A 27,417-nucleotide genomic window follows, 5' to 3' on the forward strand; every position below is an offset into this window, starting at 1 on the left:
TTCCTTTTTGTTAGTCTTTATAAACTTAGGAAATCCCCACCTGACAATTGCACAAGTGACGTTTAACGTCATCAACTAATTCTGTTATTCTTTTCTCTCGTGCAGATCCTAGGTCACAAGTTAGTAAAATGTCGACAAATGCAATAACAGTTTGTTCTACCCCCATGGGCATTGTATTGAATAATAGTCTTCCCTGAACTTTTATAGTTAAGCACGAAAACGCGGCATGGAGAGATATTTGACATCATCTAGGTATTTTTCATCCCATGGAATAATAATAAAAATTATGCAATTATTCAACAAGTTTAAAGAAACTATTTTAACGATGTATTACTGATGTGGATGCGCCATCTTGATTATCAAGAATGCTTAAACAGTGTTACCATGGATACATTACATCAAGGGGGAGGGTATTTGAACAGCGGCATGACGTCATCCCTTTATGACGTAGCTCAAAAAATGTATTTCATTGCAGGATAAAGTGACATTAGAGTCAGAATCACGTGGATTATCCTTTCTTTAATTCGAATACTCCTTTGTTTCAGTCCCAAAAGTTGAGAACATCATTTTTCTTACACAAAATAATTCGTGGATAGAAATATGTTTATGTACATTTTATCGAATCATGTTGTAGTGTCTACAATGCTGAAATATAAAAAGAATGGTATGTGTTTTTTCCCTCAATCAGACAGAGGTTAATAGCCTTTTAAGCAAATACAAGCACGGATTAGAGCAGTGTGATTTGTGAAGGGAAATGCAATTTAAATACCCATATAATAGTGATGTTTCCTTCCTCGTGCATATTAATCTACACTTGTCTGATACAATACCAACAGTTGCAATAGTTTAAACGTATATGTCGTAAAGGGTCAGAGCAAAGCATTATTTGTCAACACTCAGTATTTCATATTCTCTACTATATCAATGAGGAAAGTGTTACAGCTTCCTGTACTTTCTTGTCCGAGAGGACCACAACATGTCTACCATAAATAGTTTAAAAAACTTTCCTGTGACCTTGAATGATTTAACCCTGATAAAATGTATGAGCAAGAGTCGTTTGAAATATGCACAGAAAGAGCATACTCGATTGTACCTCAAAAGACACCAAAGGCTGGAGCTGCTGGAATACTACTCGACATAAGGGAAAGTTGACTGTTGGAAAGTTGAAGTCATCCCTCTTGTCATACAGAGCTTTCTGTCACTCCCAATCATTATACATAGGTCTGTGATGAGGCGGTTTCACTGGTCGTTTTTAGATCTAGTTCAGGTGGGTAAATGAGTGGACGGGAAGAGACTATTTGGTGGTTATTGAACGATATCAGATAATCGATATACCTGAAGCTTTAAAGTTCAACTTCTTGGCCAAATTTCATTTTGCCACTCAGAGCAGAAATTCGATTCAATGGCATACAAAAACATATAAACAGAAAGGTGAACATAGTTGGTGCCCAAAATGATGCCAGCTTCTTGCCTAAATGTCATATCCCTAAGTTCCATATGGATGTGTGTAATTTATGAGAAAGTCCAGCATTTCACATATTGTTATCCCAGTAAACTTCAGATGACAGTTGTGTTCGTGTTTGTATATATGAACACATCGGTTAGTAACAAATGCTCCATAGCTCAAGGAAGTTCCTTCAGTTAAGCTTGTGGGATAGTGCTTACAAAATCAAATGTTCTGACATAATTAAACTGTGTTGTGATCTGTGATTGCAAAAGGTCACACAAATCCTTGACTATTTTAGAAATATTTCTACTTGTCACAAATACTTTCTGTTACCGTAAAGCCGATTGAATAAAGGATTATTGTTATACAATCTGTGAGGCATGGATTTGCTGGTACATTTGCGCGACCCGTCACTACATCTCTCTTTGTACGGATTTTTATGGTGCTCTAGTGAGTGAGTGCGTTTAATTTTACGCCGCTTTTAGCAATATTCCAGCAATATCACGGCGGTGGACACCAGGAATGGGCTTCACACATTGTACCCATGTCGGGAATCGAACCCGGGTCTTCGGTGTTACGAGCGGCCGCTTTACTAGGCTACCCGACCGCTCCTGGTGCTCTAGGGGTACGAAAGAGGAATGGACATGTTTTATCGTCAAATTGAAAGTTGCTGGTATTGATCCGTGGTTTTGGCCTTAAACTTGGCAAGTTTTGATATGCTACTTATACCAAGTTCTTTGATTTAACAATTAATGTTGTGATGCTGACAGATAAACTTTGCCAGTGGGAACAACTACAAATTGTTCCTACTTAGGGTAGCCAGACAACATTAAATCACGATGAGTAATTCTTTGAAGATAATATAATTGGTTTGTTTATAGCATACATCCTCTTCGGACGTTTTCAGGGTGCATTACGTCAGCTGTTTAGTCACGTCTGGTTGAATCACAACGACATGTTGATATCTCTAGGTGTTCTCGTCACCACAGTTATCCGGATGTACAATGTATGCGCTCACAATGAACGTTGTAAACGGGTTTAAACCCAACTCCGTGTGCCTATATAGAAACATGTATACACATGAGATAAAATTCTTTTTGACGTTGTAGGTTGCTTGGTATCCCGGCTATTCCTTTATTAATTGGAGTTTGATCCAGCGATGACCCACAGGAGTGTTTGACTGTTGTTATCATAAAGAAGTGAGAAGGGTTTAACGCCATTTGAACAGCATTATAGTTAAATCACGGCGTGTCAGCTTAATCCTCAAGAAAGACTATTGCAGCAGAGATCAGAGACGTTATCCCACAACATAAGTACGGTAACCCACCCCCACCCCACCCCTCCAACATAAACACGCGATCAAAGGGGTTAAGTTGGATATCATATGTGACCCGGTTGATTGTGTCTCATCCGTAGACGACTGTTGTGACCGCTGCTCATGCTATCAATCACTAGTTGGCATGGCCGGAAAAGATTATTTGCAGACTGTGATCTAGCTTGGCAGTTGTTGATAGCGGCGTTTACTAAACATCACTTGCTTACTTACTCTAGATGAAGTACTAACGTTCACGAATTCCGAGATAAAATCAGCATCGCTTCTCCAAGTTCAGGTTTGTACAGCAACTAGAATATGCCTCGTAGTAACGAGACCGGGACTATAGCATCCGTTGCTTTAATAGAAAATGAGGGTTCATGACCTGTTTCAAGGTAGATAAATATATTATCATTACTCTCCATACTGCATAAAGATACCACTAACTCGATATCAAAATCGAATATGTCATTCGATTTAGGTCTTTTCCAGATCGAGCTGATCAAACAAAATGCTTAATGATAAGTGATTGGTATGTCTTTTTCGCGATGCTATTTCAGTCACGATCAAACTGAGAAATGTATTGTCTGTCATAGTCCTGCACGTGATTCACGTGATTCATGCTGTGTTTTTTTTAATCGTGTGGCAACACGTGCAACAGATGAGAGGCATGTTTTTCTCTAAACATGGTTTACATCGGTATTGTTTGTTGTTCAACACAGTAACATTCCAGCTGTATGACGGCAATCTATAAATAATCGAGCCTGGACCAGACAACCCCGTGATCGACATCATGAGCATCGATCCACGCTATTGCGACAAGCTTAGGTTAGTGGGGGATGTAGATTCTTACCCGGATCCCAATTGGATGGTTTACACTTGCTTGTTATACTCCCTGTGTGCGTGGCGAGTGGCAGGACATGCTTACCGCGAACCCCGGGTGCCACCACTTGCTTGTTATACTCCCTGTGTGCGTGGCGAGTGGCAGGACATGCTTACCGCGAACCCCGGGTGCCACCACTTGCTTGTTATACTCCCTGTGTGCGTGGCGAGTGGCAGGACATGCTTACCGCGATCCCCGGGTGCCAACACTGATTTTCAGTGATCCAGTCACATAATCGTCACAGCCATTTTGTATTGTGAGCTAAATGGAATCTGTTTCTGTGGATAATCTTGACACTGGTGTTGACGTTTATGCTTAAATAATAACAAGACTGACGGAGGGAGTTTGTTCTACTGGCTGCACAAGTCGTTGGCAGAGAAGGTGTAAATGTTAAATTGCAGTTATTGCTGCTGCTGGAGCCGTCCTCCATAGAGAAAGAGTACAGAGAATATCAGACTGCTCCTGAATGTGATGCGTTTCTGTGACCAGTTGGCCCACCTCCAGACAAGCTGGTTAGTTCAGGGTCAAATGTTACAATAGCCGAAAACATGGACAATATAACACCCCAAATAGTTTTTCATGAACATAATGTACCTAACGTATTTGTTAAACGACGTTACATTTACCCCCACTCAATGGTGCCGGGTTGTTATGGGGGTTGGGTGGTTAGGCTCTGTACCTTGGCTGACTGCGACACCTTGTAGCCCGATGGTACAGGTGTTTGCCTTTGGTCACTGGTCTGTCTGGTCCAGACTCACTAAATAGTATTCACAGTAGGTGTACAGTTGGGATGTATCAAACTGCAGCGTCAAACAACTTTAACTGATCAGCTAATAGATAATACTTGTATTTCTAGTCATGGTCCTAATACTGAAACACACCGCACTGGATAAATATTTTGTTTTAACAAACAATGCAGTGTACACAATCGTATTCATACCTATATGATCGTATGAGTCTTGGCAAATAAACAGATCTAATTGTGGAATATCAGTTGATATTTGTATGTAACGTGTATTTGACAGAAGCACTATTTCTTTGTCGACATGCGGTATAATATTTATGATCAGTACAGCTTAACAGTTTTTCTTCTTATTCACTGATAGGTCATATAACAATAGCCACTTACCCAGGTAAAAAAAATGTCATTTTTTGTAGAATTAAGGCGAATCTAGATTAAACCCAACATAACTTCCTAGTAGGAAAAACAATGTCATCAAGTCATCCACATTCGTGGCTCTGGACCTTTCAATATATAGCTATACAAAGATGTGTACACACTGATAGCTTTCCACACAGCCAAGTCCTAGTTAGATGTGGGGACACGGGAATTTACAGAAATATGCGTATCTCACTGTTACGTGTACACACATCTGTCAGTTCTTTGGGCGATGAGACGCTCAGGTGTGGCAAGTGTTGTTTGTCTTTATCCCGCAAAAGTAGCTGAATGACACACGTTCGGAATTAATGTATAGATCAAAGTTGTTTCTATTAGGTTAGTAAATTCAAATGTTGATACTGGAAAATATGGGGTGCAGATTGTTGAAGAGTGTCGTGTTCGAGCTGGCGTTCCTGCTTCAATTCATAGAACTCGAAGGTAAGCCTTTCCTCTATATTAATACCTAGTGCGCTATACAGTTGTGCCATATTGTAGACAGTTACAATAACAAGACATTCCTTGAAACCTTAAAGTGTACAAAGTGTGAAGCATTTCTCTTCTTCAGTAGGTTAAGAAAATTCATTTTCATTGACAGCATTATTTTTCAAAACGAATACAGAATGCACTAATGTTCACTGGTCACAGATACATATTTATGACATGTGCAAGAGTTTAAGAGTCCCGCTTGTCTCTTTTGAGTCGATGACTAAAATCTATTTCTAGAGAACTGTCAAAACAACAGAAGTGGATGAATGTGCATATCGCGCCAAATTCACATTGTATCCTATACAAGCGGGACTCTTAAACTCCTGTGTTCCTATATGAAAATCATGAACCGTGTTCACAATTTTTACATAAAGTGTAATTAGTAGTACATTATTTAGCACTTAAACCACACATGGATAAGACATTTAACTGTCAGTAAGCATCATAATATGTATATTTGCGTGTGCGAATGTATGAATTTTCCTCAATGTCTAACATGTTTAACACCAGATGTAGGGAATCGAACCCGTGTCTTCGACGTAACGAGCGAACATTTTAAACACCACATTATCGACGATGTTAAAGAGCACATTCATAATTCAAATAGTACCAGCAGAAGCGAGAAACAATATAATATGTCAGCTTAAATTAGTGAGTGGATATAGTTTTACGCCGATTTTAGTACTATTCAAAAAATATCACAGCTAGGGACACCAAAAAGTGTCTGCACACATTGTACTTATTAGGGACATCGAACACGAGCCTTCAGCCAAACGAGCGAATGTTTTTACCACAAGGTTACCCAACCGCCACCAGCTTAAATGATAAAATGATGATCCTAATTATACGTATATTGCAGTGGGCCTACCAAAATGACTTTTGTAGGTACAACCATGATTATCATTTATCTAAAATATATTTCAAGAGTTTTTGTTTCTAATATCATTTTGTGTAGGTTCTCTCGTACTGACAAGTTATCCACCAACAGCAACCGACGGACAAGCCATCACTCTGATCTGCAGCAGTAGCTGGGGCGAAGTGAACCGATACTGGTTCAGGGATGATAACGTCATCTTCCGTACAACGCAGTCTCTGTCCACTTTCAGTAAAGCGGCCATATCCAACCCTTACATCTATAGCAAGTACTTGTCAGGGCGTGTCAGTGTGAGCTGTAATGTCCTCCAACACAATGTGACTCTCATGATCAACGCTACCATTGACAGAGGCTCTGTGTGGTGGTGTAAGGATACTGTGAAGAGCGAGACAAGCAACCACATTACATTACGTGAGTCAAGTGTTGTTGTTTGTTAAAGAAGGGCTTTGCTCCAAGGTATGACGGGTAGGTCTATACGTTATGATAAGTGTTGTGTGTGTAAGTGAGACACTGCCTCTATTCAAATAGCGTAATCGGTAATTTACCAAATTTATCTCCATTGATGGAATTCAAACTGACGTTCAATCTTCCCCGCGCGTAAAGGGTACTTTGACAATAATGAACCCCTTTGACATAACGTATGCCACGACATTGCCGCATTTCCAGATCGCCAGTTTGCTTGTACAAATTACATAACCTTGAAAAACACTGACTTAAATCATTTGCCTTTGTGCACTATTGTCATGTATTGACAAAGACACGGGAACCATCGGTGCCAACATGCGTGTGTGCCTTCTGCGTGCACTTTCCGCATTGCTTTTGGCTACGTTAAATTTGGCGGTGATGCTTTTCCACCAGTATACATTATCCACAGTCTTCTTTCTTAGAAAATGAAGAAAATGTGTGTTTTCAGTTCACAAGTCAGTTTACGCAGTGTTTATATTGTTTAGGATTATACATACATTGAATTTCCATTAACTGGATACCAATTGAATATAGGTATACAGTGTTTGTTGATACCGTGAATATCCGGGCTAGAATAGCTCTCCAGCAACTCCTGCTTGTGGTAGGAGGTGACTAACGGGATCGGGTTGATGCATGGCATTGTATCCCAATTGCATGGATCGATGCTCATGAAGTCAATTACTGGATTGCCTGTTCAAGACTCGATTATTTACAGACCGCCGTCATTTAGCTGTCAGATCCGAACCCGTTTGGGACACAGATTAGACTAGGAGGCCCTCAGCACTCTGTTTCTGTTTCTGGTCGTAAAAGGCGACAGAAAGTGGATCGGGAGGTCAGTCCAGATGACATGATTGATTGCGTGTCATCGCACGACTTGCGGTGTTGCACATAATATTAATCACTTGTTTGGCTAGTACTGGTTGGGTTGTTTACAGGCCGTTGATATATGTAGCTGGAATACGGATTGTATAGGGATGCGAGGTGTTCAACGTGTAGTTTGTTTTCATACATTCTTGTAATGCACTTTTTGGCTCAGTGGATACACGAAAGTGGTATCTGGAAAGGGACAAGACCATGTAGAGGTTAGTTTTATCACTATAATATAAAGTGGTATCTGGAAAGGGACAAGTCCATGTAGAGGTTAGTTTTATCACTATAATATAAAGTGGTATCTGGAAAGGGACAAGTCCATGTAGAAGTTAGTTTTATCACTATAATATAAAGTGGTATCTGGAAAGGGACAAGTCCATGTAGAGGTTAGTTTTATCACTATAATATAAAGTGGTATCTGGAAAGGGAAAATACCATGTAGAGGTTAGTTTTATCACTATAATATATTTTAAACAAACGTTAGGCTACGAAACGAAGCAAACTATTTCATTTGATATCAATCTCACCCCTTTGATAATATGTTGGTGATTTTAGGTGTCAGGAGCCTTGGCCTGTCGGTCTTAATGTTTTTGTTCCAATATCAGAATTGGGTGTTGCGCCCGTAACACGTGATAGAACTTAAAGATCATGGGTTCGAATCCCAGTATCGCCCTGATCACGGCCCTAGTTTGTCAGCACCATACCCATTTCACTAAAAGTGCTTTAAAGTGTCGGACCTCCGTAATTTTGGGCTCTCCACGTTAAACTAACACCGTGGCAGAACTGAGCCATGTATAAAGTGGCGTTAAACTTACACACTCACTGCAATGAATGAACATGATCTGTTTCAGTTACTGCAAGGCTAGGAAGGTATGCTGATCTGTCACGAGTTCCTAACCGCGAAGCTAAAGATAACGGTAAATACAAAACTTATGCAAAATTTGTATGACGGTTGATATCTCATGTCCCACTGAAATAAAAACATTCTTCTATGAATAATTACTTATCGCATGAAACATTTTCGTTCAGAAGTGGGACACACAGCTGAAGGAAAAAGTATAAAACATAATCAGAATTGGGGAAATGGTCGAAATGGCGATGTACTCTTATTGGTCTAAATTGTAATTCATAAAACGGTAAATAAGACGAATGATGACTAAAAAAATTAACTTAAAAACAACAAAATAATAATAAATGCCGTTGTTTTGTTTATTTTGAGTTTGTGTGAGTGAGTTAATTATCTCTGCTGTGAGCAGTTTTCGGTTGTATCAGTGCGTGTCAATGTGTCAATGTGGAAGAAAAAACAAACGTGAAGAACAAGGGAGGCAACTCTGTATAGCAAGTTGATATCTCATCACACCACTGGTCCCCTTGACACACAATCAGCACCGTCACACTTTATAACCAGTAAGGTTGACCATCTGTGAAGATTCAGGTTAGAATTTATCTTCAGCAACCCATTCTTGCCGTAAGAGGCGACTAACGGGATCGGGTGGTCAGGCTCACTGACTTGGTTGATGCATGTCATCGTATCCCAATTGCGTGGATCGATGCTCATGTGGTGTCAATCACTGGATTGTCTGATCCAGACTCGTGTATTCACAGAACGCCGTCATATAGTTGGAATATTGCTGAGTGCGGCGTTAAGTAAGTAAGGCTGGTTCCTGAGATTTCACACAAGACGTCCATCCTACCCCATACCGAGACACGGTGTCTTTCAAGTGAGACATTTGCTTAAGTTCACCCAGCATCGAATGGTTACACGGCATGACGAAACCGCATTGTGCCTTGTAGTCACTATGGTTGTATTCTCCTCAGGGGGTTCAGAATACAACTGGAGTGTACACTAGTCCGTGACGTGTGTCCAGCGCTTCACAATAACACATTCATCATCATTATTTTGTTGACGGCGTTATGATCATAATGTGTCTTCGACATTTGCCTCAAACCATCATTGAATGGGTATCCGGTAGGATGAGATGGCAAGGTGAATTTAAAACCTTCTAATGCCTAAATGTCAGTTTGGTTGTATTCATCCCATGGAGTTCAGAATACAACTGGAGTGCACACTTATCAGCCGCCGTTACGCATCTTCCCGAGGCAAGGGAGTTCACTGACTACGAAAGTCCAGTTTCAGCCCTTGCCGAACTAGGCTGGTATTCCGGAGTTACATTTTGGCTGGACTAACAAGTCTATGCATAGTCCAAACATCACGTAGGGAACTACATGGATTTCAACGTGCAGATTTCGGTCGTTTGCAGGATTTGGAAACCAAGTGTACCGCCAACTGGACAGATATTTTGCATTTCATGTTTTTAATCAAGGTGCTCACGTGATTTGATACACTTCGCGGCGTAAGACCCGTCATATTACAAATATGGATCTTGATTATCGATCAGATCGTTTTGATTGGGTGCCGCCATTTTGTTGGAAGCAACTGCAAGTGATATGAGTGATGGAATCTGATTGGTCAATAGGAGGGACATAGAAGGGGCATAACTTGTAATAGCCACTGGTGGCTCTACGATCGAGCCTGGAAATTGCAGTCTAGTTCGGCAAGGGTGGGGACTGGACTTTTCTAGTCAGTTTACGCCCTTGCCTCGGGAAGATGCCGTGACGTGGAGTCCAGCGCTTCATGATTTACTATTCACAATCGTCATTATGGTGACAGCGGCATGACGATAACTGCCTTATAAAGATATTGTAATTTCTCCTCTGTTCAGACTTGGGTGGCAGGACTGTTGTTTACATAGCTGCAGGGTCTGCCTGTGCAGTTGTTGTCTTCGTCGGTGTAGTCGTCGTTCTATTTATAAGAAGAAGGCGTCGCACATCAGGAGGTAAGACATGATAAGGTAACGTTTCTTTGTGTATTTCATGAGTATTACATAACCATGTTAAAAATGTACATGCTAAAACGTTGGTTTGTTATATATAGGTTTCATTACAGAGAATGTCAACGACTGACTAGTTTATGATGATACGGCCTACATAATGATAATAATAATAGCGATGCTACCATGGCCACTTCCACTGCTACAGCTACTACTACTACTTCTGCTACTGCAACTACTACTGCTGCAACTACTACTGCAACTAATGCTAAAACTACAACAACTTCTACTACTCATAATTATGATCTATATTATGTTTCAGCCATGCGGGACAACATGCTACACACAGTGTCATCAGAGTGTTCATCAGCGGATGCCCCCACACAGTACAGTGACCCAGTGACGGAAGGTATAGAGTTTCCCCCGATCCCACCCCAACCCCGAGTTGTACATAACACTAGCTAGTCGAGCCATGATGCATAAGTAAGTGGATTCAATTCTCCACATAAATAGTAAGCATTCCGCCAGCTGTTAGATTTTTAAAAGTATATTTTGAAAAATATGTAATGTAATCATTTGAGGACTCATGCTTTTCTACGAAAGTTCAAATGATGACTGCTGTGCAGTGTGGTCTTTAATATCATACCTTGTTATTGATTTTTAATACCGTTACACCTAAAAAATATGTTTAGTTCACTTGCAGATCTTACATTTGCAGGGGGCATGGGTGGCCCTGTTGTCTAAGTCGCCGCGATTTTTGGTGCAGAGTTGCGTCCCTTGGGCACCCCAGAAACCTATGATTGTGTGTTTGAATCCCGGTTCGCCTCGTTTATGTTTCTAGGTTTGTCAGCACCATAACCGTGCTCGTGGGTTTCACCGAAGTGGTAAACGTCTGAGACCTGCATCACTTCGGGCTTTCCCCCCATATTAAGCTGACACGTCGCGATATAACTGGAATACTGTTAAAAGCGGCGTTAAACCCAACTCACTCACTCACTCACTCACTCACTCACTCACTCTTAGATTTGCATGTAATGCTAGCTGTCGGTAAACTATATTACGACTTGTCTACACTTCTACTTGCTGTTGTCAGATGTTCACGTCCAGGTGATGAAACCGAAGTCAAAATAACACTAGGATGAGGAACACCAAGATAGAGGTAAATTTTAATTTTGATATTTGTCACATTTTAGTTCCAAAACAGGCAGGATACACGAGTTAGTGAACCATTTGGGTTGGAATCATATATTGTCAACGATTTGTGTCTAACCCGTGCGTGAGTCATTCACCAGCGCATCAGTTTGATTTGGACGTGCAGTGATAGACCTGAAATACTGTTCAAAGCAAATTTCAGATCACATATCGTTCCTGTATTTATAAACGGAAATTCTTTTTAAGCGGTATGTCCATGGCCTATACTCGTTAGAACCACACCCCATCTTATGGATGGACACCCCGACGTCCAGCCCACGCAATGTGTTCGATGATGGTCTGGGACAGTGTGTGTAGAATAGTCAGAGTCACATATCATAGGGCACTTTGACTGAGTCGTATTCCCTGAAGCTCCGGCGATAACAGGTTCTCTCCCTTTAATTGTAATCTCTGCATGTGTGGTAAACTGTTCTTACTTTCTCATATGTTTATGAATATGTGCATTGATACCATAATAATATGTGAGATATTGCATATATTTAGCAGTCTTTACCTAGCTGACTCTGAATAGTGATTGATAGCATTTGTAATACCTCTACCCTAGAATCAACATGAAGACGACTGGCTACAAAGATTCACCTCACAAAGTTGTACAGTACATTATAAGTCATAATATATTTTCAGAAGCTGTCTAACGGGATGATGATGATTATGATGCTACCTCCAGTAGGGCTAATCAGCGAGGATGCATTAAACCTTGTGAAACAATTGGAGGATAACCTCCGAGCTACGAGGATTCACGGGTTATATGCCCCGAGTGAATGATGCTGTGCCATGATGACGCCATCCTCAGTGACATGCACGTTGTCGTGAACCTCTTCGCAAACGATGTAAACAATGGAACAATTGATGCGAACTATCCAATCAGCATGAAGCAAACGTCATAATGCTCAGTGACAATTACTAAAATGCTTTCACCTATATCCACGCCCCATGGGGTGATATTGTTTCTGTGTTTGCACGGTAGGAGTGTAAGAACAGCGTACATACGCTACTGTCACAATATCCCCGCTATACCACGGAACCATCACTGAGCCTCACACACCATGGCCAGGCAACGCTTTAGCTACTGGACTATCACACCGTCCAGGTATTTAAGGAACCCATTCATACCCAGACGCAACAACTTTACGACGAATATTACTGTGATTTTTTATTCTGTGGCATTTTCGGCATTTTTTCCCGATATTGCTAAAAATCTCACTTTCGTTTCCTAGAAATCTATCAGTGAGGAAGGTTCTTTCAACCATATAGCGACGAGTGAGTGAGTGAGTGAGTATGGTTTAACGCCGCTTTTAGCAATATTCCAGCAATATCACGGCGGGGGACACCAGAAATGGACTTCACACATTGTACCCATGTCGGGAATCGAACCCGGGTGTTCGGCGTGACGAGCAAACGCTTTAACCATTAGGCTACCCGACTGTTGTTGTGTAACGCCGCACTCAGCAATATTCTAGCTATGTGACTAATCGAGTCTGGACCCGACAATCCAGTGATTGACATCATGAGCATCAATACACGCAATGGGATACGATGACACGACATTGCCTCTTACGACAAGCATGAGCTGCTGAAGACCAATTTTTAATGCGGATCTTCACGGGTGACTATCATATTGAAGAGTATTGATTCCATTGATGTCGGTAACGTCTGGTTTCATGGAAGTTAACGTCTGTGTGTTGGTAGCGTGTAAGTTAACTGTAAGTTTATCAAGCTAGGTGTTTGTATGACAACTGGTGGCTCAACAGAAGGCGCACACGCAGTTGTGTGTGTATCCAGTGTATGGGAATCGGCGTGTTTGTTTAAACACTGACTGGAATCCTATTTTGATAAGTTCATAGACAAATCAAAGACATATCATACCTTGTTAATTATCTACCATAGCACCATTGCATGATCACGTACCTGGTACTGTACTGCATATTGCAATATTATTTATTTCATGAATTTGAAATAGATAAAGTTTTCAGAACCGGTATTGTGACTTTGTGAGTTGAACTTCTTCGTTATTTAAATACATTTTGTTTGATGTCAATCCTGACCTCCGTCTATTCTGTCTGTGTCGTGGGATCAAGGTTTGTTGACTAAACTGGAGTTGTTGGTTACACTGCGTGACCTGGCTGACAGTGTCCCCACGTGCCCCGACATGTCTCACCCATGTTTCAAGCATTTGTTGGTTACACTGTGTGACCTGGCTGACAGTGTCCCCACGTGCCCCGACATGTCTCACCCATGTTGTCAAGCATTTGTTGGTTACACTGTGTGACCTGGCTGACAGTGTCCCCACGTGCCCCGACATGTCTCATCCATGTTGTCAAGCATTTGTTGGTTACACTGTGTGACCTGGCTGACAGTGTCCCCACGTGCCCCGACATATCTCACCCATGTTGTCAAGCATTTGTTGGTTACACTGTGTGACCTGGCTGACAGTGTCCCCACGTGCCCCGACATGTCTCACCCATGTTTCAAGCATTTGTTGGTTACACTGTGTGACCTGGCTGACAGTGTCCCCACGTGCCCCGACATATCTCACCCATGTTGTCAAGCATTTGTTGGTTACACTGTGTGACCTGGCTGACAGTGTCCCCACGTGCCCCGACATGTCTCACCCATGTTGTCAAGCATTTGTTGGTTACACTGTGTGACCTGACTGACAGTGTCCCCACGTGCCCCGACATGTCTCACCCATGTTGTCAAGCATTTGTTGGTTACACTGTGTGACCTGACTGACAGTGTCCCCACGTGCCCCGACATGTCTCACCCATGTTGTCAAGCATTTGTTGGTTACACTGTGTGACCTGACTGACAGTGTCCCCACGTGCCCCGACATGTCTCACCCATGTTGTCAAGCATTTGTTGGTTACACTGTGTGACCTGAGTGACAGTGTCCCCACGTGCCCCGACATGTCTCACCCATGTTGTCAAGCATCTGTTCCCTGGCTGGTTATTTAAAACAATGCAGTTGCAGATGGAATATTGCAGATCCTCTGTCACTTTTCCTTAATATCCTCCCTGGAAGTTTCAGTCATTTACTGACTGAGGTTAGTTCTGAAACCTTCTGTCGCCATTCTGTTTTTCCTTTTCCTGAATCTGACAGAAGAGTTGTTAAAGGCGTCAGAAACGTGTACATTAATCTAGTAGCTCTTGTTTACTTTCTGGAAGGCAGTTTGGCCTTATAAAATTACGACCTCGTGGCGATAAGTGTCGCTAGAATTGATTCATGAATGTGATAGCCGCCGAGTAATTCTAAACAACTCCTCAACTGAAAAGAATATGCTCTCGAGCAAGTGATTGCAATGTCACTAGATACAAGCTACGAGTACTGTACTGATGCACCTGACTGAGACTGAATATATATTGCCGACGCTCTCTCTCTCTTCTTTCTCTCTCTCTCTCTCTCTCTCTCTCTCTCTCTCTCTCTCTCTCTCTCTCTCTCTCTCTCTCTCTCTCTCTCTCTCTCTCTCTCTCTCTCTCTCTCTCTCTCTCTCTCAACCCGTGGAGATTAGGTCTTCAGCAACCCATGTTTGCCGTGAAAGGTCAGGCTCGCTGACTTGGTTGATGCATGTCATCAATCCCAATTGCGTGGATCGATGCTCATGATATCAATCACTGGATTGTCTGGTCCAGACTCGATTATTTACAGACCACCGTCATATAGCTGGAATATTGCTGAGTGCGGCGTCAAACAACAAACCAACCAACCAACTCACTCACTAAGTGCAATCTGTCTTGTCGCAAGTCTACCATGTCTACAGTCGGTGCAAGTTTTATTACGAAGGCCGCTTCACCACAGGCTGTCTCGTCCGCCGTGAGTCGGAGGGACTGTAGTGCACTTTCTGCACGGAAAACCACGAGGTTGAAACCTGACACGACAGCGGAAGCTTTGCAATTGACACTCTATAATTATAACTTTTTGTTTGTTTGTGGTTTCAACGCCGAAAAGACATCGTAGTTTATGACCTGTGTCTCGGTATGGGGTTGGATCAAGTCCTATATGAAATCTCAGGAATCAGCCTTACTTTTGTTTGTTTGTTGTTTAACGTGCACTCAGCAATATTCCAAATATATGACGGCGGTCTGCACATAATCGAGTCTGGACCAGGCAATCCAGTGATTGACATCATGGGTATAGATCTACGCAATAGAGATACGAAGACATGCATCAACCATGTAGTAGTTTATTTGAGTGTCACATATCGCTATGCACGATGAAACAGACATAAAAGCATAAAATATGCAAGCAATACCCGGCCATGAGACACTAAGTTCATTAAAATATCAAGGAATTAACATATATCATATTGAGCATATAACGCTCGTCCATAGCTATATATACACAATATACATGTATACTGAACCAAATTAAAAACAATCCTAAAATTTTAACATTTTGACCAGTTATCATTGTGGGCCCTTATTGTGTATTTAAACAGTAATTGCCACGTAATTGTCTTCAGATAACACCCGTTTTTGTGCAGGTGTATCGATCAAAATCATGTGCACAGCACTATAGTGGCAAAAGTGTTTTTTCACGTGCAACTGGTCACTTGGCCATAATACCGCACGTGTTTTCAGCCAAAGCAGTCATTAACAAAAAAAAAGAAAAACACAAGAAAACCAAAGTCTTTACGGCCATTTGTCATGCCTCGCCTTTTAAATGTGCAACGTGAACGTGCCATCGGCATGTTGCAGACGGGAACGTCCGTAGCTGAAGTCTCAAGGACGATGGGTTGTAGTCAACGGACTGTTTATGATTTACAGACGCGTCTACAGCAAACGGGTACCACCGCTGATCGCCCTCGGCCAGGTGGACCACGTGTGACGTCACATGCAGAGGATCGTCAGATTGTCTTACGTCACCTCCGTAACCGATTTTTGACGGCTACATCAACCAGAAATGAACTGTTTAGGGGTACACTGAGTGCGCAAACTGTTAGAAACCGTCTGAGAACTGCTCACCTTCAAGCACGACGGCCATACTGCGGGCCGATTCTGACTCAATTACACAGACGTCAACATCAACTGTGGGCACAGCGACACTTACAATGTACGTAGTACTCAGAGGAATTGGAATCAAGTCGTCTTCAGTGATGAATCCCGATTTAATCTTCGATTTGCTGATGGTAGGGCGATAGTGTGGAGGCGCGGTCATGAACTTTACGCCCAGTGTTGTGTACAGGAAGTTGACAGATTACGAGGCGGAAGTGTCATGGTGTGGGGTGCTTTCTGTGGCAATGCACGTTCCAGGCTTCTTGTCATCCGTGGCAACCTCAACGCTGCTGCTTACCGCGACCAGCTACTGGCACCAGACCATCTGCCTTTTATGGCAGCACATGGACCCGGTTTAATCTTCCAACACGACAATGCCAGACCCTCACAGCAATTTTGACAAGGAATTTCCTTCAGAATGCGGGAATCAACGTCATGGACTGGCCGTCAAGGTCTCCCGACCTCAATCCCTCAATCAAACATGTCTGGGATGCCCTTGGCAGCAGTCTGCGCACTCTCCACAACCAACCACAGAATTTGCAAGATCTTGGCACCATTTTGCAGCAACAATGGCGTCGTCTTCCCAATCATGTGTTCACAAGGTCCATGCGGAGGCGTTGTGTGGCAGTTGTCAACGCACATTTGCCATATACGCTACTGAACTGTGCCATCAGATTCTCGTGCTTGGGACTTATGATTTAAACTGTTGATGTTATTACCGAATAGCGTAGGTGCTTGGAACAAATTATGGTTACCACCGTTAATTAAAATCCTTCTTTGGACATTAATGATTAAAAATTACCTTCTCTGATACATTTATCCGTTGTATATCATATATGGGACTACTTTTTAAAATGTGAAGTTTTTAATTTGACTCAGTATATATTTAACAACCCAACCAACATGGAATATCTGCAAGGACGGCGTTGAATTGGAAACCGACCACAAACAGCAGGGCTACAGGGGTGCCATACTCAAGCAAAAAGGACACAGGTAGCTATTGTAGTCAAACAAGGTAAAGGTCAGGCTGGTTCTGCCCCAGACGGTCACCTGAAGACAAATAGAACATGGAGGTCAATAATGCTAGACTGACCCGTGAGTCACCGCCTTCTGGCATAGGATTCTAGGCAAAATGATTTATATAATATGGTACCTAAGATCACAATAATCCATGTTCAAAACCATTGCTATTACATTGTTCTAAAATTCAAGTTGTCCATGCACAGGGCATGGCGTCACCAACCGATTGATAGAATCAGGCCCATTCTACCGCACGTCTAGATGAAGTTAGGGTCAAAGTAGGGATTCCGCTGGCACACTACATCCGATTGAATATGGAAATGATATTTAACCTCAACCCAGACGTTATTACGTGGCGCACGAGACAGACGAACTGTGCTCTGACGAACATGCAAATGCTGACAACCTCAGTCGGAGAGACCCCTGAGAACCACATGTTATAGCCATTCTGCACTTGGTCCGCCAAGCTACAGGCCATTTTCCTTGTCTAACGAGTTTAAGTACTCAGAAAAATACAATGAAAACAATGTAACACCCCAAGTTATTGAATTACTTACCAAATTAGTCTTCTTAATATCCGTTTTGTATGTTGTGTCTCACCTGTTACAGCGCCGTTATAAGCATGCACTTGAATGGGGAGCAGTCATTATTTGTAAATTGTTTGAATCCCACGTAAAAACACGGATAATTCGACAACCTATGAAATATTTTTGGCGATTGTGGGTACACGAAGACGTGGTTAAGCAATGGAGATAATATGTAGGGCAAGACAATATGTCAAAGGTGCATCATCATATGTGTATGAGGATAAACGCACTGGTATTGTTTTTTTTAAACGTAAATAAAATATCCCTAAAAGTCCATGTATTATTAAAAGGATGCAAAAACGACACGTTCATTGAAAAAACTTATATTGATATTATAGGGAACATAAAAGCAATAGAAAATTATACGAATATTGTTTAACTGTATTATCACCGGGGCACTATATTTGCTGTCAGTGCCCTGTAGTTGTGATCTGAATATTGACACAAAGACAAAGACTGAATTACCACAACCACCACAATATCTGTCATTGTGTATGGACCAACCTGTAGTTGAGAGCGGTGTCCACACGCTAACACATGTTGATATATAATATATTTCATTTTCAAGGGGGGTTATTCATCACTGCTAACAATTCAACAAACTGCAAAATAAAAATTGTAGTAATTATTCCTAACTGCTGAAAAAAAAATCCGACATCGAGACAATCTTCTCATAAACAATAAAACATTTCCCCATATTATTCAGGCGTTTCACCTGTGTACCACCTACAACCCTAAACGTCTACTTCGGAAACTTCATTTGCCAAAGGCAAACGTATATTGATACATTTTTGAATTTTATGACAAAGACATTTGGAATATACTATTCAAAATAATAACACATATATTCCTAAACATTAATTTAACTCCATAAATGAAAGTGTTCTTTACATTTGGCCGTAGCAACATTTCTGAACGTTATAAAAATCTGTCAATATTGTTTCAGATTCCCCTAGCTGTTAGCTACCTCAGTACAACAGTACATCTACCTTCGCCCGGACCTGCATTAGGCCACTGGCTAACGTATGTTGAAACATATCATAATTAATTACACAGAAGTGTCTAATATACATTTCTAAATAATAACACGTATATAAATAAAAATGACGCCCTTCCCTTACAAACCTGTGTAGCTGACATAGCAACAATGACATTGCCCCTGAGCCACGCCCATATGGATGCTACCTTCAACAAGGAAAGTAATACCACCCTGTACGCTGACGAGACATCAAAACAATATCAGACGTATGTGCTTACTAATCAGCACCTAAACCCAACAATCCTTTAAATGCGTGAAATTCCAAACAAATCCGCTAAGGCAAAAGCAGACACACTGAAAGAAATCATTGATGACGTCAATGTCATATCTGGTAAAGGGTCATCTATCATTGCTAACATCAAAAATACAACGTTAGACAGCGCAGCCGCAGAGAAGGCTTTCAATGTATCATTACAAGAATACAAAAAGACGTGTTCCCTGTCATTGAAAGTGATAGGGATTCATTGTCCCAGGAGGAACAAGTAGATATGGGCCACATTGACAATTATTTTTGTGGACTCCATCTTCTTGTGAACATCGCAGATCAATGCGCCAACACTCTACTTGAGTTTGAATCTACAGACCAAAATACCAAACTTCAAACATCATCTGTCATAGGCTTGGTCCGCATGACGTGCAAAGCTTTTTCAAGAGGAGGGGATGAGAAAAGCGGTTGCTTTGAAACTGATAACATATTTCTTACTTCTAGAGGTAGGAAAACGAATTTTACCAACTTTCGTGGCAATCGCTTTAACATCCTCTTTCACAATGCAGCTGTAGTGTACCATGTATATGATGACCTTAAAGATTTTTTACATACATGTTTCACTCCAGAAACAAGGAACCGTCTTTTGACATCCATTTCAACATTATTGGCATCAGAGCTCTGCATATCCGGATGTCGTGCCCTTGGTCTCTTGGATAAGTTGCTGACGAATCCACTTTGGCGTATTCTTGAAGCCAAGGACAGGACAATCCTAGATATGAATATTTTATATGACACACTAATCACCCGGCTCCCAAGTTTTATGAGAGGGGATGTCGAGGTTCTTCCATACGTGATGAAACCCACAGATAAGCCTGATTCTGTGTTTGAAGCTCTCACAACGTCATGCAATAATCACCCACCTCATCTTGGAGAATATCACACTAGACATCACATCACTTCTACAGTGGCTTCTGGCAGATCGGCTCCCTGGAGGCATACATTGGAACAAAACTTCACGATCACATCCACATTGAAGCTCGTTTTTAAAACACAACAAACTCACGGAATCTCTATTTGGTCAGTTCCAGTTTCCATTATATTAAGCACCACAAACCATCATCATCCGTCTACACACAGGAATCACACATCAATTCCAACAGGGGTAATGAGTGGATAGTCACTCTATCACATGATTCCCAACAGAATGCCCTCAACCATTCCTCAAAACTTACAAAAATATCCCTAGCCCAATTTAAACTTCGCAAATTAATTATTCAGCAACAAAAGCAGGATGCCCTCAAACACAAATAAGAGGAAGTTGCTCGTAAACATAAAGACAGCAAAGTAAACATGATGCCAACTTAGAATCAATTATGATACATAAATACACAGTGAAGTGGACAACCGTTTTAATCAATATCGGTCAAAGAAGGAGCGTATGGAGGCACTGAAGTGTCAAATTCGTTTCCGAAATAATGTTCTAAAACAAAAACCCGAAAATCCTCGGGGAATGGTCATTTCCCAAGTACCAGGTTATTTAAAATGGCACAATAACAATATAATTGTGTATGACAACGAACCAGAAAATAATTATCAGAAAACTCAACCGACAATAGTCAGCATCAATAATAGACTGGATCGTAATTAGAATGTGATCAGAGAACCTTACCAGTGACTTGCCTGTTGACCATTCTCTTGAATCGGCGTCATATGAACTGTGGCCAACATATATGTTATATCCACTAGAAAATATATACAAATTTCCTCTGAATGCATTTGTTCTTGGACGTTTATATTGTGGTTATGTGTGCTTCACAAAGACAAGATTTAGAACTTCAAGTAGGTCGTATATGTGCAATGCCGAGTATGTTAATTGTAGATATATGCATGATTTGTTGGTTTGAAACATTAGATCAAAAGCAGAATATATATTTAAGAAAGCTATCATTTACTTTATCAAGATCGTTGTGGTATTGTAACTCCAGGTTTCTAATCACAAGGACAAATATTAAACAAATGACATGCATCTTTAGCAGACAATCGAAAATATCAGGAATTCCTTGCATAAAACTGCATAACATAACAAGCGACAGAACATTTCATATTGTGGGGTTTGGGGTTCAGGTGAATAAATCAAATGATGCGAAATTGAATAGCAGAGAGTCTTGAATTTTGTATTGACTGCTCTTTTTGTCATAGGTTTCACAACAAATATATTAACTTATGGCTGAAAACTACTGACATTCCGCCCATGTACATGTAGGAAACACGGCCTTTATGCAAACCATCAGTCGAATTTCTTTGAACGGGTTATGATAAATACTTCAAACAATTTAAACCTCACAGAATCTAATACTTGAAATGCAAATACGTATGTAAGAGGCTATTTTTTCGTTCCTGCGTTCAGGTTAGTGGTTCAAAAAGGATATAAAATGTATTTCTGGAATTGCTGTTGACGACCGAATTGTGAATACACATTTATATATCCTGTAAATCATTCATTATGGACATTGCACATTAAATCAAAGAATCAAATTGTATGCCTGATAATGTAAATGACCAATTTATCCTTGTTGAACGAACACCATCCATTTTTCTCGTAACATACAGAACGCCGGCGACAACAACAACTGCAGCTGCTTCTCCAAAGACGATGTGGACGATCTGCTGAAGTGCACCAGTAAAATCAAATGAACGACCAAGAAATGGAAATTGTAGTGTTATAGTTAACATTTTCAACAACATCATCGTTACTTCGTCTTTTACTGATCGGGGACCACCCACACTAGTGTCTCTAATAACACCCGACAGGTCACAGATTTATTGACGCCTAATACACCCCCCCATAGCCATCTCATGAAGTTTAGCCAGTATTTCTTTCATCTGCTGCTGTTGTTACTTTTTGCGTCTTGGGTATGCTTAGAGGAATGTCAGTTAAATGAAAATTCACACATTTCTTTGTTGCTAAACGCGGCATTCAGCAAAAGTCCAGCTATATGACGGCTGTAAGTAATTTAATATGCACCAGACAATCCAGTGATTGACTCTATGAGCATCGATCCTCGCAATTAGAATACGATGACACGCATTCAACCAAACCACCCGATGCCTCCATCAAGTCGGCTGTTACGACCAGGATATATGTAGCTTGCTGGGGGCCTATTCTTTACCAGGAGTCCCAACCCGGGTGCAATAGCGGTAGTTGAAGTAGTGACAGTATCAGCGTAAGGAAGGGAATTTATGGACGTCAACTTCTTTATTATGATGAACACAACATTTCGGAATATATACTTACCTGATAAAGGAGTAAGACTATACTCCGAAACATGTTCCTGGCATCCATAAATTCTCTTCAAATAAGTATTTAGGAGTTGTATATCCAAAAACTCTATCGTGGAATAACCAGACGCTGAAAGCCTCTGTACCGACTCAGAGACTTGTATGTGGAATTTTGTTATCATATGGTATAAAGTGGACGTGGACGTTATCCACTTTTTGTTTGCAGCTGGTTATGCATGGTAAAGAATGGTATCCAAAGTTAAGCAGCTTCTTTGCTCCAGTGGCTTAGGTTATTGGACAGAAGAGAAACAGTTAGATGAAGTACCAGTAGGGAAGAGAATTTATGGATGTCAACTTCCATTATGATGAATACAACATTTCGGAATATATGCTTACCTGTTAAAGGAGAAACAGCCCAATTGTTTGATCCCCCTTGTTTCTATGCTTCATAAGGGCAAAACTTGCCAGACATGGTTGTCAGAGATGGACTGGGATGGTGTGCTTGAGCATGATCTGACAGATGAAGCACCACAGTGGCTCAAAGAGAGAATTTAGTTAGATGGGTTACGGTTTCCCAGATGTTTACAATTTAAATGTTGATGTTAAAACAACAAAAAATGCATGTATTTGTTCATGCATCTGAGGATGCATATGGTGCAGTGTTGTGTTATGTTAACACTTACAAAAACGGTAATAATTCAAGCCAGCTGGTAGCAGCTAAAAGTCGGTTTTCCTCTTTAAAGTATCCCTGGACCGGAGTTAATGGTAGCTGTGTTTAGTACTTCCTGTTCAGCACTGCGGAGTGATAGTCTGACTGTGCTGTGTTGTATCAAAACTCACAGTCGTTACTTAAAGTCATCTGTAGCCAAACCTGTGTTGGTGATCAGGAGTTTCAAAACCCGTCACAGATATTGACTATTGATTTGGGCGTTAGTTGGTTTGTTTGGTGTAACCTCTCATTAGGTTTTACTTTTTCTTAGTAACTCCTCAGCCCGGGTATGAATCTTTACTTTTTACAAGTCAGACCGTGTAGGAGGTTTTACGTTTTCCTGGTAAGACCTGACAATAAAAGAAGCGGATGCAGTTTGGACTTCATGTGTCAAACGCCCGAAGCTCTAAATTCGAAGACAAGAAATGAAACTGTTTCATTACAGATGGCGGGAATCCAGCCCACAAACCTATGTTCAGTAGTCAGGCACTCTAACCACTAGAGCAAACAACTGGATGAAGATATGTGGTTCGTGGGAAGGTATCATGTTCAGCGAATATTTCTCAGCATGATATATTTTATGAGCGCTTCTTTAGACTGGAAACGCACTTGCGTGCATAATCCTGAGCAAATACTGAAAAAAGTTGTTTCCACGGTGTCAACGACACCGCTAACAGTCTTTGAATTTCGCCCCTCAAAGTGAGCGAAGGTTTCACAGTTTTCGTTCACACCAATAATAACTGATCAGTCTGTAAATTTACACGTGCGTCTTGTGCACGGACGCCAAACAGATTACAGTTGTTGAAATACATGAAGTATGACATACCTTGCGATGACGTAACATGGAATGTTCCGGGGTGCCGTTGTACAAAAAAGCCTTAGCGCGACGACTGTCGCAAGTCTATGTAAAGGTGTGGGAGTAACGATCACCTTAGTGCTAAGATCGCTTTGTACATCGGTACCCTGATTCCCACCTGTTTCCAAAACAGGCCCATCCCTCAGTGATCAGTTCTTTTCCTCGTTCATCTAAGGCATGTCGGTATGTTTTGAAATTTATGTCTTCCTTTCGGATAAGAAAATGCTTTTCCTACCAACCTCGTCAACCGGATACCTCTGTAGACCAGTGGCATGCTGCTTGAGGATGTTTCCAGGGTACTCGGTGACATACATCAGCCAAGTCAGCGAGTCTTACCACCCGATCCGTTAGACACCTCTTTTAACAAGCACGGGTGGCTGAAGACCAATTCTAGACCGGATCTTCACGGGTTCCGGAATAACTATGACGTGACAAGCATACAAACTGCAGTTTTCTAGGGCGTCAGTTACTTTCCCAGGAACGTTAATAGAGACACACATATTCACGTTCGTGTGAAAATACACTGATTTACAAGATACAATACAAGATTTATTATAATTATCATTTGGTCCCCCAGTCCTCATGGTACAATGCAAAAGTCTTATAGTTTACTTTAAAAATTCGTTCGGCTCCTCCAGGTGAGTAAGTGAAGAGAAAGCGTCCTCTGTCCTGTATCTCCCAGTGTGGCGTGTCAAATTTCGAACTCGAATTTCGCGCAGGACGTGCACCGATTCACGGTGGACGTGATAGTCAATGGTGAAGTCGTCTTCGCCCTGTTATGAAACTTGATAGTAGCCCTGGCGCCAAATCAGATTGCAGCTTTGCATTGGCAATGTCTCTCGTGGACAAAAAACACTTGGGACCTGGGGTAGTTGGTGACCGACCCCCCATCCCCATAAGGATCCGAGGTAGATTAAAATGTGTCCTCAGCACCCCATTGCTGGTCGTTAAAGACGACCGAATTGGGCAACCCGTTCGCCGTGGCTTGCGCCCCTAGGTCGGCGGAGGACGCGAGTCTGGTGGTTGAGGGCACTGGTTACAGGAATAGTATCCCTTTGGCCAATACACCACTTCGACCCTTACTTCGCCCACTTCGGCCCGGTCCTATCAATCCGCTGGTCATGCCAAGCACTGTGCATTACTATTATACTGCACATGTTTGTTCAACTAAAGAAATATATTTTTATGAAAACTGTTGAGATCTGTTGTTGACTTGGCCAAATGATTTTGTACTTGAATTTCTTGAATATTTTCGCTTCAATAATTTGCACAGAGTCCAAGTGAACTTGACTCCTTGGATGATGAAACAGTTGGTCGATTGTGGTATTCAGAGAGAGACACTCGACCCAAGTTGATTGTGCTTAAAGCCACTGAAGAACGCAAATTAACATCTTACTAACCCTTTCTATTAGAAAAAGCAATAAAAGGTAAAGTTGGGGAAGTCTCTGATATAACGAAATTGACGTTTAGCGCTCTTCTAGTGGTATGCAAATCTCACAAACAATCTGCTGCCCTTTTTGAATCCACTAAACTTGCAGATATCAAAAGTTATGCACATAAATCACTCAACAAAGGGATGATCATCTGTGACCATAATAATGACCTATCAGTTGATTGTTTCTGAGCTCTGAGCTCAGAGATCAAGGTGTTATTGAAGCAAAACGTTTCACGTTCAAGAAAGATTTCACCTTCCAACACATACCTTTTGACGTTTGATACACCTAAACTGTCAGAACGTTTAAAGGTAGGTTGCTTTGCTATGAAGATTGATTTGTTCATACCACGTCCTATCCGCTGCTTCAAATGCCAACAGTTTGCTCATGGTCGAATTTCATGCAGAAATCATGTTGTATGTCATCGTTGTGGAGATCGAGACCATGAAGGCTCTGCTTCTGATGCTACCATCAAATGTTCTAACTGCCATGAAGTTCATATGGCATCTTCCCCTGAATGCCCTGTGTTCAAATTTGAGTAAGTTCAAGATCAAGAGGTTTTATCGTACTTTAGGCCTTCGGCCCATATACAAAAAAAATACATATCCGTGAGTACAAAACAGCTATAGAGATCTGCTGCATACAATACATATGTGGAGACAATGTTACAATGTGGGTGTACACAATTGTTTTACGAAGTGACTTCAATATACAATAAGATTTTTGCGCCGAGGAAGTGCATGATGAACAAAAAGTGCTAACCTAAGAATTATTTTTCAATCATTAGAATTTAGATGAATACAAATTTGGTAAACGCAGGTATTTCTGTGGAATATATGCTTCCCTTAAATCAGTATAAACAGTACAAACAAGCAGTAAATAAAGTTCATCCTCTATACAAGTTTGACAGAAAGGACACAATCTGATTTGATTTGGTATAGAACGATGTCGTCCAATGTTAACCATTAATTCAGACAGTCCGAGACAGAATCTTGAATATGTTATGCACAGAGATTTGCATTTTGTAATATTTAAATACAATTCAGGTTCAATCAACGATTTAAAAGATCTAAACGTAACATATCTTGAACTGCTTTCAAGTGTCGATCTCCAATCCTGCTGAAACATATCTAGTGACTTTCTATGAAATAATTTTGTTTATTACCGACACCTTGATACAACCACACATAACCGAAACCATGATAAAAAAGCATGTAACGAATATTTATGCCCATGTTGTGTACCCATAATTGTCCAGATTAAGTATCATTTTGTGTGTTTTTCTAGGCAGGCGGTCTTCGTGCATTTCTAAAACTTTAAGCCATTTTTTTAAACAACGAAAATATGCATTAATGTACATCGTATATCTTCCGGGGGCACGGGTGGCCCAGTCGTCTAAGGCGACGCGATTCGCTGTGCAGAGTTGCGTCCCTTGGGCACCCCAGAAACCTATGATTGTGGGTTCGAATCCCGGTTCGCCCCGATTATGTTTCTAGGTTTGTCAGCACCATACCCGTGCTCGTGGGTTTCACCGAAGTGGTAAACGTCTGAGACCTGCATCACTTCGGGCTTTTCTCCCACATTAAGCTGACACGCCGTGATATAACTGGAATACTGTTAAAAGCGGCGTTAAACCCAACTGACTCACTCACTCGTATATCTTCCACATTCGCCATAAACCATATATTTCTGTATTCAAAACCGTTTTACATGTATATAAATGAATTTTCACTATTGATTCATAATATTTAAAAC

At 41.2% G+C, this 27,417-nt stretch overlaps 1 protein-coding gene across 1 annotated transcript; it reads left to right on the forward strand.

The window, feature by feature from the left end:
* The first annotated feature begins 5,151 nt into the window (after nucleotides 1-5,151).
* On the forward strand, nucleotides 5,152-12,228 carry LOC139457755 (uncharacterized). The gene is made up of 7 exons (XM_071239105.1): nucleotides 5,152-5,239; nucleotides 6,243-6,572; nucleotides 8,348-8,413; nucleotides 10,220-10,333; nucleotides 10,650-10,736; nucleotides 11,421-11,486; nucleotides 12,164-12,228. The coding sequence occupies exons 1-6, from the start codon at nucleotides 5,152-5,154 to the stop codon at nucleotides 11,456-11,458; spliced, it is 723 nt and encodes a 240-aa protein (XP_071095206.1). The 3' UTR covers nucleotides 11,459-11,486; nucleotides 12,164-12,228.
* The last annotated feature ends 15,189 nt before the right edge of the window (nucleotides 12,229-27,417 follow it).

Source organism: Haliotis cracherodii, unplaced genomic scaffold, assembly GCF_022045235.1.
Source record: "Haliotis cracherodii isolate W230 unplaced genomic scaffold, xgHalCrac1.p SCAF_12, whole genome shotgun sequence".
Classification (NCBI taxonomy): Eukaryota; Metazoa; Mollusca; class Gastropoda; order Lepetellida; family Haliotidae; genus Haliotis; species Haliotis cracherodii.